This window comes from Dermacentor andersoni, chromosome 4, assembly GCF_023375885.2.
Source record: "Dermacentor andersoni chromosome 4, qqDerAnde1_hic_scaffold, whole genome shotgun sequence".
Lineage (NCBI taxonomy): Eukaryota > Metazoa > Arthropoda > Arachnida > Ixodida > Ixodidae > Dermacentor > Dermacentor andersoni.
Window position 1 is genome coordinate 221,417,984 of NC_092817.1, and position 20,886 is coordinate 221,438,869.

General features: G+C 49.3%; 1 protein-coding gene across 5 annotated transcripts in view; it reads left to right on the forward strand.

Annotated features, from left to right (window-relative positions):
* Positions 1-20,886, forward strand: part of LOC126538397 (spliceosome-associated protein CWC27 homolog) — a 275,758-nt gene that overhangs the window by 111,387 nt on the left and 143,485 nt on the right. For all 5 annotated transcript variants that reach the window (XR_008613958.1, XM_055074766.2, XM_055074768.2 and 2 more), the window contains exons 6-7: positions 11,653-11,725; positions 19,530-19,747. Coding sequence is in view for 4 of the 5 variants with exons in the window: in XM_055074766.2 (XP_054930741.1) it covers positions 11,653-11,725; positions 19,530-19,747 (291 nt within the window). In the remaining variant the exon portion in view is untranslated. The remainder of the gene's footprint in view (positions 1-11,652; positions 11,726-19,529; positions 19,748-20,886) is intronic.

Below are 20,886 nucleotides of genomic sequence, written 5' to 3' on the forward strand. Positions count from 1 at the left end.
ATTTCGCTACGCTGGTTGCAAGTCCACGCCAAGAGAAGCGGCTGCGAATTTGCCCATAGGTTTTATGGAAACCAATGTGACCGGCAGTGGGATCGTCATGAAAGGTCTCCAATATCTGGGCCCGAAGTGATCGGGGAACGACAGGAACCCAACGGTGTCCTTCGGGATGAAGCACGTATCGGTATAATATCGAATTTTCGATCTTGAAGTTCTTAAACTGCCGACGGAGCCGAGCGTTAAGTGTGCGAGGTGATCCGCGAATGCGTTCCATAACGGAGTGGGAGTAGGAGTCACTACGTTGGCAAGATGCAAACGTATGAGAATGGCTGGATGGTAGTCGGTCGAGAGCTGCGAGCAAAGAGAATGCAGATGATGGTTTGTTCACGGACGGTGGTAAGCATGCAGCGTTTGAAGATGGTAGTAGGGGACGAGAGAGAGCATAGGGCATCCTGGTGTTTCTTTCCAGACTTGCACGTAACCTCGAAGTCATATTCTTGTAAACAAAGTACCCAACGGCCGAGATGTCTCATGAAATTCTTTAGCGTTGCCAACCAGCACAAGGCGTGGTGATCAGTAACGACCCTAAAGTGGCGACCATGCAGATAAGGCCGAAATTTTGGAACGTACCAAAAGGCGAGACGCTCTTGCTCAGTAATAATATAATTTTTCTCTGCAGCTTTTAGCGTGCGACTTGCGTATGCAGCCAACATTCTTCGGAATTTTGCTGACATTGCAGAAGAACAGCGCCGATACCGTGGCCGCTGGTGTCAGTATGTAGAAGAGTGGATGCTGTGTTGTCGAAATGACAGAGCAGAGGTCTGGATGTGAGGGCACGCATAAGGATGTCAAAAGCCGTTTCGCATTCGTGCGACCATACGTAGGGAGCTCCAGAAGGAAGGAGTTGATGGAGTGACGCCACAACGGTGGGAAAGTTACGTATGATGCACCGGAAATACGAAGCTAGGCCAAGGAAGCTACGCAAGTCTTTGGCGCGTTGAGGCCTGGGGAAACGGAGGACAGCGGTAATCTTATTGGGGTCAGGTCGAAGGCCCTCCTTGCTGACAAGGTGTCCGAGTACTTTAATGGTTTTGCTGGTGAAGTGGCACTTTTTGTATTCAGCTGAATGGGAGCAGCCGAGAGGCATGTCAGGACTTGAGCGAGGCGCTGCAAGTGCTGATGGAAGGTCGACAAAAATATGATCGTGGTATCAAGGTAGCATAAGCAAGTCTTCTACTTTAGTCCCCATAGTACGGTGTCAATCATCTGCTCAAATGTGGCGGGAGCATTACACAGGCCGAAAATCATTACGTTAAATTCGTAAAGTCCATCGGATGTGCAAAAGGCAGCTTTCTCCTTGTCTGCTTCGTGCATGGAGATCTGCCACTATCCGGAGCGTAGAACAAGGCTGCAGGAATACTTCATTCCTTGTAATGAATCTAACGCATCATCGATTCGGGGCAGTGGATATACATCTTTGCGGGTTATTTTGTTCAAGGCACAATAGTCTATGCAAAATCGCGCTGGGCCGTCTTTGTTACGCACCAAAACAAACGACAGGTGACAACCAAGGCCTTGAGGAAGGGCGGATTATGCTACCTTTCAGCATGTTGGCAACGGGGATATTGATGACCTGGCATTAGGCAGAAGAAACGCGATATGGCCACCAGCGCACGATGGAAGTTCCATCTGTGTGTATGCGATGCGCTGCGTAGAAGTCTGTCCCAGAAGATGAGAGTGGGTGTTGAAGGAGTCGTTATGCTTGGATAACAATGCCAGTAACTCCCCTGCCTGCTGTGGCATTAGATCGGTGCTGATGGCACTAGTGAGAACAGAAGCAGGGACCAGATTGTTATATTCAGTTACGTTATTCATTTCGGTTCTTTATTCCCCAGGGGGCGCTTCTGTTCTTCATTATATATATTGGTTGTATATGTTAAATAAACGGCTTTTACTTCGGGACGGCTGGAGTCTGACTTCCACCTTCGGTCAACACCACATTGGCGACGAGGATGTCTTGAACGTACCCCCAGCCCCGCTGCGCCGTCCGTATCCGCCACCATGAGCTTCACCGGGCTTGCTCCGCCGCCGTTTTTCCTTCCGACGCCCGGCCGTCCCTCATTGCCATGGGAGCAGTGGGAGCAGATGTTCAACGTGTACTTGCTTGCATCCGGAGCCGCCGCATTCAAGCCGGAGCAACGCAAGGCTATTCTTTTGCATTGTTTGGGGGCGGAGGGCCAGCGTATTTATCAGACGCTACATGCAGGGATGAGCGCCGCAGCACCGGCCGCGCCAAGTGCCGCAGCACGCGCCGATGACAAGTCTGCCGTGGCCCCTCCTGACGAATACGACTCTGCACTCGCCGCATTACGGCTACAGTTTTCGACGTCGCGCAACGTTATCATCGAGCGTCATCGCTTTCACCGCCGCAGCCAACACACAGGCGAGTCCGTTCATGACTTTGTTGCCGCTCTACGGGAGCTAGCGTCACATTGCTCGTTTGCCTCGCAAGATGATGCTTTGCGGGACCAATTCGTTGCCGGCGTAGCTTCCCCTCGCGTACGTGAGCGGTTACTGCTCGAGGGTTCCACACTTTCATTCGAGAATTCTGTTCGAATTGCACTTCAGTTTGAGCAGGCTGCTGAAGAGCTAAAAGAGCTTTCTGCTTCGGTCGAAGCAATTTCATTGCGGCAGCGTCGAAAACCATCGTCGCATTCTTCGAAAAAAAAAGGAATTCACGACCGGCAGCCACCGTAGAGCAGAATTTAACGAGGAGCGCGAGCGGCTCACGTGCGCCGCAGCGGAACCGCCCCCCTCAGCGGTACCGAGAACAGAGTAGCCGCTCCGGCTCGCCACATTGTTTCCGATGCGGTTCGCGGGACCACATCGCGTCAGCGCCACAGTGCCCAGCGCATGGCAAGACTTGTTCGTTTTGTGGTCACAAGGGCCACTTTCAAAGGGTATGCAACCGCAAGCTAACCCAAATGCAAGGCCGAGTCCGTGAAGTTGAATTTCATGAAGATGTTTCGTCATCCAGCAGTGCTGAGGAAGTTTTGACTGTGCAACGTTCCGCGCGTAGCGGAATTCATATTCAATTGCAAGTCGCGAATTTCACTTTGACATTCCTTGTTGATTCAGGGTCGTCTGTTTCAATCCTGTCGGAACAAGACTTCAGTCGATATTTTCAGAGCGTTCCGCTCCTGCCTGCTCCGCATGTTAGTCTGTTTGACTACTCTCAACGGCTGATTCCAGTGCTAGGTTGTTTCCAGGCAGACGTTCGATTTAAAGGCCGCACAGCGTCGCTACGTTTTTATGTTGTTCACCGAGGCACTTCTCTGATCGGTCTAGACGGCATTAAAGCCTTGGATCTTCGCATTGAGGGTTCTGCTCTCAAGTGCCTATACACGTCCGTTACTCCGCAGCCGACTGTTGTTGACCCGCTATCCTGTTCTATTTCCACATCGTCAAGCACGCAGCCCCGTAACAAAGCTCTTCCGCCAGCCTTAGCACATGAGTTCAGTTCACTTTTCAGTCCCGAGTTGGGTCTTGCTAAGGGATTCACGCATCGCATCAAGACACGGCAAGGCGTGCAGCCTGTAACTTCGAAGCTTCGCCGTCTGCCGTATTCTCTCCGTTCACCAGTATCAAATGAGCTTCATAGGTTGCTGAGCCTTGACATCATCGAGCGGATCGATGCTTCTGAATGGGTGTCCCCCATTGTTGTTGTTAACAAGAAAGATGGTAGCATCAGGATCTGTGTAGATCTTCGAGAGCCGAACAAAGCTATTGTTCCAGACAGTTTCCCATTGCCCCATACAGAGGAGCTGCTTCACGCTTTGGTAGGCGCTACACACTTCTCCAAACTTGACTTGGCTTCTGCTTACCATCAGGTTCTCTTGCACCCTGACAGCAGGGATCTGACAGCTTTCATCACCCATGATGGCCTTTTCCGTTTTAAAAGAGTTTGCTTTGGGTTGGTTTCTGCCCCAGCGGCATTTCAGAAGATGATGGCGAAAATCCTTGACCGCTGCCCTGGCATGTTGTTCTACATTGATGATGTCATCATTTTTGGCAAGACCGCAGAACAACACCTTTCAAACTTGAAGACCGTGCTGCAAAAGATCAAGAACGCAGGTCTGAAACTGAACGACAAATGCCTTTTCGACGTTCCAGAACTTGCCTTTCTAGGGCACAAGGTCACTGCACGTGGTATCTTGCCACTTCCAGAGAAAGTAGACTCCATAGTTAACACACCAGTGCCAACTGATGTGGCCGCCCTTCGTTCGTTCCTGGGCCTCGTAGAATACTACTCCAAGTTTGTTCCACACTTGGCACAAGTGGTTGAGCCTATGAGAGTCTTACTTCGCAAAAATGAGCCATTCATCTGGTCTGCCGAAGCAGACAGCAGTTTCCGGAGGGTCAAGGAAATACTTTCGTCAAGTACAGTCCTCCAGATGTTCGATCCGTCATTGCCAGTAATTGTGTCGACCGACGCGTCCGACTGTGGGCTGGGAGCAGTCCTGCAGCAACAAAGTGGCCACGAGCTCCGCACAGTCGCTTTCGCCTCTCGTACACTGTCGCCTGCAGAGAGAAAATATTCAGTCGGTGAACGAGAAGCACTTGCGTGCATTTGGGCGTGTGAGCGATGGCACACGTACCTGTGGGGTCGCCATTTCACAATTCGAACAGACCACCAGGCACTGGTGTCCTTGCTGTCGTCACAAGGACATGGAAGACGCCCACTTCGAATCGCACGCTGGAGTGCACGACTGCTTTGCTACAATTTCACTGTTGAATACCGCAAGGGGTCCACAAACACTGTAGCAGATGCACTTTCTCGGCTACCAGCACCTACCTCGGAGGCAGAGATTGCTAAGGAGGAAGAAATTGTCTCGTTCATTGAGCCAGCCTGCGTGACTAAGGAGAAGTTCAGGCAGGCCGCCCTCGACGACAGTTGCCTGGAAACCGTCAAGTCATTCGTGCTGAGTTCCTGGCCGCCAAAGAAGTCCATACCAGAAGAGGCGAAACCATTCTACGCCATTCGGGAAGAACTTTCTGTTGTCGATAACCTGCTTCTGCGTGGAGAGCGCCTCGTTGTTCCGTCCTCCCTCACTGCTCAGATCATCGGCATCGCGCACGAGACACATCCGGGTATCACGCGCACGAAGGCGCGACTGCGTGAGCGGTTCTGGTGGCCACGAATGGATAAGCAAGTGGAAACGGCAGTAAATAACTGCCATATCTGCCTGGAGGCAGATAAGTCCGCCAAAACATCACCAGCACCGTTGCAACCTGTTGAATGGCCTGAGCGACCGTGGCAAAAGCTTGGCCTAGACATTGTTGGTCCCTTGGAGCATGCAGCCTACAACAGCAGATTTGCTGTAACGCTTGTTGACTACCATTCGAAATGGCCAGAGGTGTATTTTTGCAGCGAAGTGTCCACGAGCACCGTGAAAGACTTTTTAAGAAGTGTTTTTGCCCGGGAAGGCTACCCGGAAGAGATCGTTTGTGACAATGGACCTCAGTTCACTTCGCGTGAGTTCATAACTTTCCTGCAACACAGAGGCATCAGTCTTTCACATTCTTCAGTATACTACCCCCAAGCCAATGGGCAAATAGAACGTTTCAATCGCACATTGAAAAACTTCATTCAAGTCTCACTCCTCGAAAGACGACCACTCCGGCAAGCTGTCACAGAATACCTTGCCATTTACCGCTGTACTCCGCACGCCACCACCGGAGTCGCCCCAGCAGTTCTGCTGCATGGTAGAATGCCCCGAACCAGGCTGGATATCGTGGGTTTCTCGGCACCAGCATTTGCGGAAGATCCAGCCAAGGAGTTGGCGCGACTTCGTCAAAGGGTTCGGCGTCAGCAGCAAAGCAGCAAGCACTACACGGACAAAAGAAGAGCCGCCAAGAAGACGAAGGTAGCCGTAGGCGATTTTGTCCGTGTCAAAAAACCGTCCGTTCGGTTCAAGGGAGACTGCGCCTTTTCTTCACCCACTGAGGTGATCAAGAGGAGGGGACCAGCCTCTTTCCGACTTGGAGACGGCCGTACGTGGAATGCCTCCAAGCTTTCCAGGGTTCCGGAGAGGGGCACCTGGGGACCAGGCCCACCTGCCACGCCGCAGCCGCGGTCTCCTGAGGCGCTGCAACCTGCCACGCCGCAGCCGCGGTCTCCTGAGGCGCTACAGCCTGCCACGCCGCAGCCGCTGTCTCCCGATGTGCTGCAGCCTGCCGTGCTACAGCCTCCTTCTCCCAGGACGCAGGCACTGTGTCCTGGCATACCGCAGCAGCAGTCAACGAGCCCGTCGCCAGTGCGACGTCCAACGCGGCCGACCCGAGAGCGCCGGCCACCGGCCTGGCTCAAAGACTATCAGACCAATTAGTTCGTGGTCTGTCATTGTGTACATAGGTTGTAAATATGTGTAAATAAGTACAGTGTGCATGCTTTGGGGTTTTCGTTACTAATACTTACTAACAACTAACTACTAAATATAAGGGAAGGAGTATGTTATATTCAGTTACGTTATTCATTTCGGTTCTTTATTCCCCAGGGGGCGCTTCTGTTCTTCATTATATATATTGGTTGTATATGTTAAATAAACGGCTTTTACTTCGGGACGGCTGGAGTCTGACTTCCACCTTCGGTCAACACCACACAGATCTATAGCTGTGGGTGGTTGGGAAACAGCAGTAGTTGTGGTAAGCACAGAGACAGGCTGAGTGTCCAAGGCATATATGACAACAGCGCCATTAGGAAGCAGTACTGGCTCAGTGGTTGTGTTGAGTACAGCCAAAGTGGCCATGCCGTTGGTGAAGCGAACAAGCCTGAATGCCAGAGCAATCCCTTTGGATAGGCAACGGGCTGACAGTACAACTAAAACATCACCATCGGTGATGTCAGAGTTATCTACAAGGAGTTGTTTGCAGCCAGGTGCCAGCATACAATCGTCAGCAGTTCGTAAGTGAAGGCACGGTTCGTACACATCGTCGGAACTGTCGGTCTCTGTCAAGTTATTGATCCGTTGACGGCACGAGATGAAGGCAGATGCCGAAGCCACGGCGTTTGTCCCGTTGTTGTCTTCGGCAAAAACGCGATATTTGCCTGCGAATACCTCAATAATAACAAATGGGCGGTGCGTAGGCCGGGTAGTGTAAAATGCTGTGGCAGGCGGACAGGGTGCTAGAGTCGCCAGATGGTTGGGAGCAGTAGCAGGAGCAGGAGGAGCAGTCTGAACGAACAGTGGTTGCATAGCCGCAACCTGAGCATACGAGGTTGACGGCGAAGGAGGGGCACAGCTTGCAGCGCAGGTCATGGAGGACAGCTCCTCTTTGATGATGTCGCGAAGGCCAGGAACCGAAGGTTGAGGCTGGAAAACAGGAAGACTGAGCAGGCCACACGCTTGGAGCTCTTTGCGTATGAGAGTTTGAATCAGCATGTGCAAGTCCGTATCCGAGGAAGGAGGCATGTCACAGGCGACAGGTTGTAAACGGATGGCCTGCAGTGCATCCAGGTGTTGGCAAGTTGCGATCACATCGTTTACAGTATTTGGATTCTTGATCGCCAGTGCGTTGAACACGACATGGGCAATGCCATTTAGGATGTGACGAACACGATCAGGTTCCGTCATTGTGGCGTCAACATGGCGACAAAGGGCGAGGACGTCCTCGATATAAGAGGTGTATGTTTCCCCGGGAAGTTGCGTGCATCCATCAAGCTTTTTCTTGGCGACCTCAGAGCGAACATTAGGAGTGCCAAAAATCTGCCGAAGCTGGTGTTTGAATGCTGCCCAGTCAGGCAAGGTGCTCTCGTGGTTCAGAAACCAAGTTCTGGCAATGTCAGTGAGGTAGAATGCGAGTTGCGAAGCTTGTGCATGTCATCCCACCGGTTAGAGTCACTCATGCGCTCATAATTGTCCAGCCAGTCATCAACGCCGTCACTGCGAAGGCCAACAATCATGGTGGGATCGCACTGCCGCGTGCTGACGGTCCATGAAGGAATGGCTGGTGGGGCAGAGACGGTGACGCCGGAGGCTCCTGGAGGATCTTCTTGGGTGTGGTGGTAGAAAGGCGGAGCAAGCGGCAACCTGAACGAAGCTCCAGGGAAACTTGAAGGCGTAGAGGACCAAGGAATCGAGAGCAGCCTCCATCACTTGCGAGACAGCTGTTAAACCTCGATTTAGCAGGTCGCGCGCTGAAGATGATGCCGCTGGCCATGGTGATGACGCTGGCCATGATGATGAATATATACAGATGAAGAAGATAAAGGAGTAATATAATGCTCACAATATCGTTGTCTACGCCAGCCAAACTCTGACAAAGGTTGAGGCTAATTTCTCAGTCACAGAGAAAAAGCCCTCACTCCAACCACTCTCTAGTTTTTGCTCTGAGGCAGACAGCTGAATTTGCAAAAGTCAGGCCAGGGAAATGCACAGATTTCCAGATGTCTCAGACAATAAGCAGTTACATCCCCACAGGCTTTTCCGACGTAGAATCTTTGCTGCTCTCTGTGATGTTTTGCATAGGTTCTCGTGCGTCAGTCCCCGCATACCGGTTTTGCAAGAAATCCATATTTGCGGCGCAGAAATCGAACCCACTTGCACCACGGGGTTTGTTAGCCTGTTATGCAGGTAAACATCTGCATAACAGGCAGACATAATATGGATTTCTTGCAAAACCAGCATGCGAGGACCAGGAGTCCAAGTGGACAGTGGCCCTAAAGACACAGGTGTTTGAAGAGGAGACCATGAGATGGCGGAATGCAATGGTGGCTGAATCTACCTTGTGGACGTACAACACTCACAAAACCAACATTAAAATGGAGGAGCTGTACGGCAGTGGCAGTGTGTTCCTCTTTGAGGCACGAGCGGGAGCACTGCACATGCTGGCGCCACTTTGACCCTTCTGTTGACCCCATATGTCGGACCTGGAGGAGGGAAACCTGGGACACTTAGTCCTTTGGAGTGCCGGTTTTTGTCCACGACACACAGAGGGCACCATACTTCTGCTAGCACTGGGATTTGGGAGTGAGACGGGAGTGTGCTATTGGAGTTTTGTTTCCACTTCAATTGTCCATAGCATTGTGAAACTGGCAAAACAGCTATGCGGTCAAAGAAAAAAAGCTTGCATGCCACAATGCAAACAAAATGTGTTGTGGTCGAGCACTGTGCGCCGACTACACAGCTGATCCAGGATAATCTGCAGCTGTCATGTGGCTCTGCTGTGTGTAAGAAGTCTGACATGCCCCGTCGTGCTGGCTTACCTTCAATGACTTGTGGCCTCTGAGATTGCACTGGTGCGAGTGTGATCTTAGAGGCTACATCTATTGGAACCAGCCTGTGCGGTGCACCAAAGTAAAACAGAGGAGTGGATGATACACTGGTCTTTCTCACTGCCACGTTCAAGCAGCGGCTCACTATTGCCATCACACTTCACTTTCTGAATGTGGCACGTCATGCAGGCTGTCACAAATTGAGAGCAGCTGGGCATGGCCTCTGAGGTTGCACCACTGCAGTTTCACAGGTCACACTTAGCTGCACCAGCTTGCATGGCACCGCAGTGAGAGAAAGAAGTGCAATGGTGATAGTGAGCGGCTGCTTACGCACCAGTGTCTGACGGTGTGTCCAACATGGGGATGCAGGAGTTATGAATTTTGGCACTGAATGTGTGCCGAACCCCGTAAAAAGTGCAATGTGTTCGACATGCAAGAATCTGGTATTTTTGGGCTGTGGGGACCAATCTAGTTCCCAATATCCATTGGTAGCACAGTTTTACTGGGTTAAAACAAGGTTTTAAATAGAAGAATCTCTGTGGAAATTTCAAGGGGAATTCTACTTACATTATTATATCCACAACTTTGTTATGTCCCATTTCATTATGACGAAGCTTGATTGTATGCCCTAAAGTTAAAGTGTAATCCACAATGCTGCAACTGCAATATGTTTTTCTAAATATGGTCACAACTGAGACCCAGTTCGCAAAAACCGTTTACCTTACATTCTTATGCCTCTATTTCTAAACTTACATATCCACTTATATATTGTGACGCAGGCAAGACATAGACGAAAAGTATTTACTCAATATTTACAGTGAAAAACAACACAAATGGCTGAAGGGCCACACACCAAGCGTTCCCCAAAATCGTAGTTTTCATTGCTCACTGAGTTTATCCAAGTATGCACATTGGTACATGGTAGCAGAATCACTGTCGCGGCGCTTGCTGTGATGTGCTTTTAGTCTCGCAACATCAGTCGGCAGAACAAGCAAGGCCCAGGGGTAATTGAGGTCACCAAGCTGATGCAATATGCAACGAGAGAGAAGCCTCTCTGAATGACAGAAAGCTGAGCTAATTGGTAAGGATTCATTATGCAAAAAAGAAGAGGCGTGCAGACAGGACACAAGAGTAGAGAAGTGGACAGTACGAACGCCGTTCGTGTTGTCCACATCTCTACTCTTGTGTGCTGTCTGCACGCCTCTTCTTTTTTGCATAATGAAGCCTCTCTGATAGGCTAATGTGGTAGCATGGTGGCCAGAGGAAGACCTGAAATATTCCGTGCTTGCTGTTGTAGCACGTTTCATGGGCTGGATGCAGAGAGTCGGTCATGGGCAAGTTGACAAGGTGCACAGGCTCAAGCAATGTCGTCACTGGCACGTACAGTAAATAAGTGAGCAGCCGAAGGAAGGAGAGTCTCGAATGGCAAAACGTGGTGTTGGCCAAACAGTAAATAAAACGGTGAATATTCAGTGGCGTCATACTGTGACGAATTATACGCAAGGTTAAAAAATGGTAGTGTGCTGTCCCAGTCATGGGCACCAGGTGAAACATTCATAGACAGCATCTCAGCTCAGAACTGCTTGTTGGCCTAGTTGGTGCTTGCTAAAAGACATGTTTTTTGCGGCAAGTTAAAACACACGCAAAAGGAAGACACATAAAGGCAGTGCGGGCCTGTGTTGTCTTTATGTGTCTTCCTTTTGTGTGTTTTAGCTTGCGGCAAAAAACATGTCTATCTCAGCTCAATTTAGGTGCTCGGTAATCCATTCATCTGTGGATAATAAATGGGGGTGAGCTTATGTTCAGTGAAACAGGAACTGAGGATGTCATCCATTATTATTTGGAGGAAGTAGCTCCCATGATCGGTGAGGAGCTGCCAAGGAGCACCATGATGGACAGTGACATCATGGAGGAGTGTAGAACAGCTTGCTGGGTGCTGCCTGGGTGATGGCGAAGCACATGGTGTAGTCCGTCGCAAGGAGTACATAAGGAAGAGGTCTAGGAGGTGAAGGCCAACCCGAAAAATGGTTCTGCTGATATAGCAACAGGATGTAGCTGGCCAGCGCTAAAGTGTGCTTGTGACTTTGGCAGCGTTCACAAGCGGCGACATAGCAGAGCACAGAATGGTACATGCCATACCTGAAAAATATACCATACGTGGTCGTACATACTAGAGTGTTTCTTTCTCTTAAACAGTTCTTCATTGTCGTCAACAAAGTGTTCTTATGCTGCTGTTATTGCTGTCATCATGTTGTTGCATGCAAGTGGAGGAGGAATGCAGTTAGGCACTAAAAGTGGAAGTTATGGATTAAGAGCAGCTAATCAGCATGTGTCCTTTGTTTTGTGTTATAAGAGAATGAAAGCAAATGACCTTTGCACAGGAACTACAAGCTGCTTTCCTTTGGTGATGAGGCTGAGGAGGAGGAGGAAGAGCTTATGGCTGTCGTCTCCAAGGTAAGCCTTTCACAGCTGAGCAGGCAGAAAAGTGAGTGCAGGCCAGGCATCCATGCTTAATGAAGGCTACTTTGCCACACATGCTGGAGATGTTGCAAAGATACAGGGAGAGACAAAGAAGCTGTCAAAGTATTACTAATTGAGCTGTGCTGCGCAGATCGCAGAAGCAACAGAACAGTAGTTGCATAAAATGTAATGGTAGGATCAGAGTGTTTGTTATATCTGAGAACCACGAGGAATTAACTGGGTACTGTGGGGCCTGTTGCCTGTTAACATGGCATTCAAAGGAACAGAACAGTTTAAAAATGGTTGCTGTAAGCATAGAAATAAAGGCTGCAAGATAGAACTCTGCAGGTGTACCTGAATTTCTCCTAGAGGCATTGAAGTCCAAAATCAAGAAAGGGGCTGACAGATGGAATAGCACACTGTGGTATAAAGTTTGTAAACAGGGATAAGATGCCTCAGAAAGGCTGGCCCACATTTCGATAGGAGGGCCTGTCTTCATCAAAGGCGGCCTCGTCATCCTCGGCATGTTAGTTTTAAAGGGTTAGTGCAGTGACGTCACATGCGGTTGTTGTCGGTGGTGGTTGGTTATAAAGGGAGAGACATTTCAGAGATGAGCGCTGTCGCCTCCCGTTCTGGCCCATTTCGATCCTTCTGCACCTACCGAAGTCTGTGCTGATGCCAGCGGTCATGGAATTGGCGCAGTACTGGCCCAACGCCAGCGTGGCAACGGCCGTGTTATCGCTTACGCCAGCAGGCTCCTCTCACCCTCGGAACGCAACTATTCCATCACTGAGCGTGAGTGTCTGGCCCTAGTTTGGGTGGTTGCGAAGTTCCGCCCATACTTATATGGCTGACCTTTTTCCGTTGTCACAGACCATCACGCGCTTTGCTGGTTATGCTTATGGAAAGATCCTGCAGGAAGGCTTGGTCGCTGGGCCTTGAGCCTCCAAGAATATTCGTATACTGTTACCTACAAATCTGGCCGACTACACAAGGACCCTGACTGCCTGTCTCGCTACCCAGTAGACGAGCCTGACGACGTTGATGGTAGTACCGCCAACGGCATTTTCTCTGTGTCTGCTTTTGCTAACATCGCCGATGAGCTGTACCAAGACCTATCGCTGCGAGCACTCATCGAGCGTCTGCGCTCTACACCTACCGACGCATCCATTCGCCGATATGTCCTTCAGGGCGGCATTCTGTACTGAAGGAACTTCATCCCTGGCGGATCTAATCTTCTTGTCGTGCCAAAACATCTACGACAGACTGTGCTCTTTGAGATGCATGACGCACCCACTGCGGGACATCTTGGGGTAACCCGCACGTAGGACCACATCCACCGCCGCTTCTATTCGCCTGGTCTCGCTCGCTCCATCCGACACTATGTTGCTGCCTGTGATCCCTGCCAGCGTCGGAAAACACCTCAGGTGCTACCTGCCGATCATCTCCAGCCGATCACCGTCCCTGTGGAACCGTTCTTTCGTGTTGGATTAGACCTTCCGTTCCCTTTCCCACGTCATCCTCTGGGAACAAATGGGTAGCCGTCGCAACTGATTACGCCACCCGATATGCTATCACACGGGCTCTCCCTACCAGTTGCGCCACTGACGTCGCGGACTTTTTCTTGCGTGACATTATCTTACTTCATGGCACCCCGAGACAGCTGCTTACTGACCGTGGTCGTAACTTCCTCTCGAAAGTTATCGTCGACATTGTGCATTCCTGCTCCACTCAACACAAGCTGGCTACCTCATACCATCCTCAAACAAGTGGCCTGACAGAGCGGTTAAACCGTACTCTTACAGATATGCTCTCCAAGTACGTTTCCAAGGACCACCACGACTGGGACATTGCCCTTCCTTACGTCACATTTGCGTACAATTCCTCCCGGCACGACACCGCCGGATTTTCTCCATTTTACCTACTGTACAGTCGCGAACCGACCTTGCCCCTTGACACGGCACTCCCTCCTGCTGCGATCTCAACAAGCGAGTATGCGCGCGACGCCATTGCCCTCACCAACCATGCACGCCAGCTTGCCCGTGCTCGACTGACGGCCTCGCAAACCACTCAGCAGCGTCAGTACAACACCCGCCACCGTGACGTACAGTTTTCGCCTGGTGCGCTCGGGCTCCTGTGGTCGCCCTCTCATCACGTCGGACTTTCAGAAAAGCTCCTTTCGTAATGCACAGGGCTCTACCACGTGCTGCGCCAGGTCACGCCTGTGACGTACGAAATTTCTCCTGTGAGTTCAACGTCGTCCTCTACTCTGGCCTCTAGTGATGTCGTGCACGTCAGTAGGTTCAAGGCCTACTACACTGCTTCCGAGTCCGACCTTTAGTCGCTTCGGGACGACGCTTTTGCCGACGGGGGTAGTGCTAAGGAACAGTGTTTACAATGACGAAGAGGCGAGCAGTGAGAAGACGACGACGACGATTAGAGGCTAGTGCGGGCTGTTGCATCTTGGCCAAGTGCAGCGTATTCCCTTGTAAATATACTTGTATATAGCTTTTTGTCTGCATCTTCCTACGTAACAATATGATTTGCTCAGTGCCTATGGTGTTAGGCTTCTGAGCACAAGGTCACGGGATCGAATCCCGGCCATGGTGGCCGCATTTGGATGGAGGCTAAATGCGAAAACACCCGTGTACTTAGATTTAGGTGCACGTTAAAGAACCCCAGGTGGCCGAAATATCTGGAGTCCTCCACTGCGGCGTGCCTCATAATCGGAAATGGTTTTGGCACGTAAAACCCCATAATTTAATTTTTAACAATATGACTATGTACATCACCATACGCTGCAGCAGCGCTTCTGGCCGAGAAAAAAAGGAGAAGGACGCACGTGTTTCTGCATAGATTACCGCAAGCTAAACGCAGTGACGGTGCCCAACTACCAACCCATCCCTCGCATCGACGGCATTCTTGACTATCTCGGGAAATCAACGTAATTCTCGGCGTTTAGACATAACGTCAGGTTACTGGCACGTGAGGATACATCTGGAAGACATTCCGAAAACGGCCTTTGTCACACGTACCAGTCGCTACGAATGGCTTGTCATGCCTTTTGGTCCCCGGAACACTCCAGCCACTTTCGAATGGGCTGTCAAGTCCATCTTGACCAAACACCACTTGACGCACGTCACAAACTACTTTGATCACATTGTCGCCTATTCTGACACTTTCCCAGACCATTTGAAGCATCTAGATGCCACTCTAAATGCTTTTCGAAGTGAATGCGTTAAACTGAAATTGAAGAAATGTCAGTTTGCACAAACATCCTTCGTGTACCTGGGACACAAGTTTCAAATGGCACAGTCACTTCAAAGCAAAGCAAAGTGGAGGCAATCCTGCGGTTTCCCACGCTATCACGCCCTAAAGAGTTAAAGTGTTTTCTTGGCACCGTCAATGTTTACTGTTGATACATCACCTGCTTCAGTGAAATTGTTGATCCACTGACACGCCTACTCGGCTAAGACACCACCTGGAACTGAGACCCTGACTGTGAACTGGCTTTTACTCAGCTTAAGAAATGTGTTACGGTAGAGCCCATTCTTGCCATCTACGATACCACCAAACCTTGGGTGCTCTACTGCGATGTATCCAATAAAGGTATCGGCGCCATCTTGAAGCATGCTGATGATGAAGGTCAAGAGCATCCAGTTGCATACTATTCATGCAAGCTGCTAAAACATGAAAGGAATTACGCCTTCACAGAACTTGAATGTTTAGCAATTATTGATTCCATCAATAAATGGCGTAGTTATCTACATGGAAAACCTTTCACTGTGATCACCGATCACGTGGCATTGCAGAGGCTTAAAAACATCAAAAATGCTCGAGGCCACCTGTTCCGATGGTCCTTGAAGCTCACCATGTACGCCGTAAACATCATGCACCAAAAGGGCATTAACAACATCGAAGCCGATGCAGTGTCTAGAAACCCTATCATTCAGCTCCTATCTGCTGAACAACTACGAGAGCACCACCACAACAAACCGCCTTGCAAGCATACCATTTAGAATGGAATGACCAATAGTGATGCGCAGAGGATATGAAAATTCTACATTCCTTTCACTCTCCAGTCTTCTCTTCTTCAGAAAGCTCATGGTGCTTTCGGTCATGTCAGAGTAGAGAAGACATTGCGACTTCTCTCTTCACGATATTATTAGCCTAACATCGTCACCGATGTTGCCGAATACGTTCGACACTGCGATACTTGCCAGCGCTGCAAGAAAACAAAAACCAAATGTTTTGGTTCCTTGGGATCATTAGCACCCGCAGAGCAACCATTTGATCTTCTGGCCACGGACACTATCGGAGGTTTTGCCAACTACGGTTCCTCCAAGAGATTCATCCACTTGGCCGTTGACCATGCCACCAGTTATGTATGGGCTTTTGCACAAACATAACCACCACATACCCTCACACATAACATGTAGTAAGACCTTCAATGCCTACATTTCCTGTCTAAAGAGTATCTTCACTGCTGGAAAGCCTCGGAAGTTCCTTTCTGACTGTGGCACAGGATTCACCGCTGGTAAATTCAAGCAATTCCTCAAACACAACATTCATCAGTTTTATATAAGCTCACAACACCCACAGTGTAATGGCTTAAATGAGCGTACTAATCAGTCCAGAGTCACTCGTCTCCGCTGCAAGATCTACGATGAACCCTGAAAAACCATGGACGCACCTCCTCTCTGACATTGTCGACGAGTACAACAAAACCCGACGAGGTCACGGACTGCCCACCCTGCTTCCTTATGTATGGCGCACCATCTTACCCCCAGTTCCTCTCCAACATTACCGAGAACCTGCAGGAAACTCGCGCAAACGTGGCCTGCAATTCCCTGGCATATCACGAGAAAAATAAACTCATATATGACAAAAAATTTCTTCCCTCAGAGCTTCAAGTGGGGGACTGTGTTCTGTATGAGACACCCTGGCCTCCCAACCGCGGTGGAAGGACCGTATATGATCATACAGGACAATAATGGAAGGACCGTATACGATCATACACAAAATATCTGCTGTAAATTACGAGATCGACTGCAGCGTGACCCTACTTGGTCGGCAGACTGACATCGTTCATGTGGGGAGATTAAGACGATATCACCCGCCCTTACACCTATGACTCTCTCGGGGGAAGGGAGAAGCGCGTGACGAACCGCAACAGGACGGTGCGGTGCAATAGTGGTGAAGGAGGAAGACAAGGTCTGCAATAAACCGAGCTTCGCACGACCGCCATATCTCCTGCATTACGTGTGTGTGTGTGTGTGTGTGTGTGTGTGTGTGTGTGTGTGTGTGTGTGTGTGTGTGTGTGTGTGTGTGAGTGAGTGTGACGCGAGCAGAAGGCTACAGACGGAAGCAAACATGGTCACCCGAACACTGCCTTTATTTCTCGTCTACCTCTTTCTCCACTATTGCACCGTACCATACTATTGTGTGGTTCATCACACGCTTCCTCCCCCTGAGAGAGTCGTAGCTACAGGGGCCAATGATAGCGTCATACTTCTCACATGAACGATGTCAGTCAGGCAGTCCGGTGACGTCCAGCCGAGCTCAAGGGGCCGAGGCTAGCTGTTGCACTCCGGACGACATATGCATGCCACAATGAAGGAAGGTTTGGACACATGGAAGCTGTGGTTACTCGGATGTAGTAGGCGTCGGCTTACTCTTCGCGTCCTGTGGACACGCGGAATCTCCTGCCCGAACATTGGGTGGTCTGAGTAGTGGAGGCAAAATCTTAGTTTGTCCGGTATGCCAGGGAAGTGCCCGTGCTGTTTTCGTCGTCATGCACAGTGTTGTCACAGGAATCCTTGCGGTGGGAGCAGTCCTTATAGGTGGCGCTCAAGGTGCACTCGATGATGTTTCCTTCTCGCGAAACATCATGTTTGTTGAGTCAGCCGTGGGTTTAGTTGACTTGTGCACTGATGTTTTCCTCGTTGCAACTGTTCTTGATGTTGTTGATATTGATCTTTGTGATGTTGCTGCGACAGTTGTTGATGTAGCTTCTCTATTGGTATATGCCTTTGACTGCTTGAGCAAATTGACGTAGAGATGATGTGTAGCTTGCATACTGCTCCTTCTTGCGAGACTTGTCTGGTGGCGAGTACAGTGTCCCAGGCTTCTCAAAAGACTTTTCCAAGACTCCTGCGACGTCATTCGGAATGAACGCTTTTATCATTTGACAGTGTGCGATGCTGCTCGGCACGTGCAAAGCTCCTGAAGTGGCAGTGGCTTGTTGAGGTGTAGTACGCAGAAGAAGGCTTGAGTGTTATGGAGCACCTTGATCTCTATGTGTACGTTGCTCCAAGTTGTCTTCACCTTTAAAGTTACATGTGTTGGTGCTGGTACTTATATTCTGGTTTCGTCTTGGCAGTAAGCAGTTTGGCTTCGTTTCATGAGAACAACTGACTGTTGCGGTATTTTCTTGATTCATGTTGCTGATATAGAGGTTTGTGTCCATGCTGTTTAGAATTCCTGGTTATTGAGTGCTGGACGATGTTGCAGCGGATGTGGCTCGATCATGTTCTCTCAAAGAAAGGTCATCAAAGAAAGGCCAAAGAAAGGACATCAGCACTGCAGCTTGCTGAAGACGTACATATTGTTGACTGATGTGTGGCGGTCAAACCTGCTTCAATGTTGGGTTTCGAAGGAACGAATAGGCGTGCGGATCATTTGGTGCGCAGTGGCTTTTCTTTTATTGGGAATGTCATGTTTATGCTACACATGCAATTGTGCGTCCTCTTCGTGGGAAAATCGTGGCAAGGAAAATTCGCCGAGGATCTGCTAAAATGGGGCTTTGTTTCGGAATGATGATGATCGCTATGTGGAAACTGTGTGGGACTGCGGTGAGCCAGTTGAAATGTCTGCAGCTCGTGTATAATGGAGGGGTCATAAACTTTAAATTGGCTGATCATTTCGTCTTTGATTATATTCCATGATTCATCGTTTTCAAGTATGTGCGTGAAGTAGAAGCAAAATGCCTTACCAGTGACGTAATCATTGAAATTTTTTACCATATCCTGTTGCGACCATGATGCAGCGAACACGCACAACTCAAAGAGGCAAAAGCAATCTTCCACGGGCCCATCGTCCGCTGATCCTGATGAGGATACTGCGGTCACTGATGAGGCTTGCAGTGATGCGGTCATGATGCTGGTCGGTGTCAGTGATGGAGCTGTGTGCTCTGGGTTCACGCCATGGTGTTGAGTACTTGCATGATGATGTGAGGACGATGAGGTGACTGCCAGGTCTTTATCCTGTCGACTTGTGTGATGTGAGCAGGAGGTTGTGGATGGAGACAAACATGGTCACCCGAATATAGCGCCGTACCGTACTATTGTGCGGTTCGTCACACGCACACACACATTATATATATATATATATATATATGCCATCTCTGACACTATGACAAGAGAAACTGGTTGGTGGTCTCTCTTGCTGGTGTCAACAACTGAAACTGGTAGGAGGCTTCATCTAGCCATACATACATATATATATATATATATAAACCATCTCTGACACTCGCAGCAGAAACTGGTTGGTCGTTTCTCTTATTGGTGGCACCAACAAGAGAATCTGGTAGCAGGCCTGATCTAGCCATATATATAATAGGCCATCTCTGGCACTACGACAGCAACAATGTGATTAAGCACTTATTCGGCATTTGTCCAGAAAATTGAGCTGCACAAAAGTTACCAAGTGCAGCGTAGTAGCAGAGTTTAAGGTGGCACAAGAAACAAGTACGGTAGTGCATAGAACTAGTGCTCATGTGTAGTATTGTGTTGTGCAGGATAACAAAGGGCGCAGCAAGAGCAGCCATGACCTGACAGATGATGCTAGCTTGAGCTCAGTGCCTGCAGTAGGCGAGTTCAAGCGGCCTGTCGAGCCTGAAAGTGCAGTTGACTTGGTACGGCAGCGGATGCGCCAGGCTGCTCTTGCATCTACCTCATCTGTGGCAGAGCAAAACTACTTCGAGGAGGAACGCCAGAAGGCCTCTGCGCAGCGCATGTGAGTACTGGGATTTTAGCTCTTTAGGCTTTGCTCGATTATTCCTCAATATTTCAACATCATTTCAGGAGTATTGATGAAATAAGTGATTCCAGATGTACATAGTGCTGCTATTCTCACAAGCATGGAGGGCATGTACAGTGAAAATGGGTTTAATATAAATATTGTAAAACACAATGCAATACAGTGTTACAATAACTATACATCAAGTAAATTGCGACAAAACATAATTACGAGAGAAAAGGCAACCGAGGGGCCTGATATTTATTAATTATATCATAAGAAGCCAACAAGGAGACCAAGGACAACATAAAGGAAATTACTTGTACTTACTAATTGAATTAAAGAAGTGATAAATCAGGTGGGGATATGAACCCAAGTCTTCACATTATGCTTGCGTTGCTCTTACCATTTGAGCTACCACGGCACTGATCTCTCATCTACTTTCTGGGGTATTTATGTTTTACTACTAGAACTAATCCTGGGAGTGTTAGCCAGTGCCACGACTCACAAAACTGAGGCAGCGGATGTGGAGCATCCTTTCTGCCGCAGTTGTCGTGAGTATGCAATCTATTTGGGTGATGGCAACTGGTTAGTAAACCCGCACATGCTACCTGAAGGCATCGTTGTTGCCGAATTTGAAACCCTCTTAATGGAATGAACGAGAAGAAAGGGAACTGAGGGGCCCGATCTTGAAACAGGAGACCAAGAAAAAGAAACGAACAAAGTTGCAGTTTCACCCAAAAGGCGAAGCATTGATTGCGATAGCTAATTGCGACAGTGATATGAAGTGAGGATAGTAGCTTTATTGGCCATATAAACTTGTAAACATAGGTGTACTATACTCGCTGACAACTTTCTGTGGCTATGAATCGAAAGCTATGCATGCGCGGCTGCTGTGCATGTGTTACCACGCCAAGTAGTCTGACAGCATTTGACAGGGCTTGTGGTTGCTCAGAACCATGGTATACTTCTTACACCGTGCTCAGAACAGATGCTGAATCAACGCAGCTTCCACATGCGAAGGTTTCAGGTTGCCCAGACGCAGAAGGGAAAAGCCACAAAATAAGTAAACCTTTACACTCAGTGGTGTGTTCTGTCCTATTGAACTGTTGCTAATAAGATGTTTATGTTTTCTC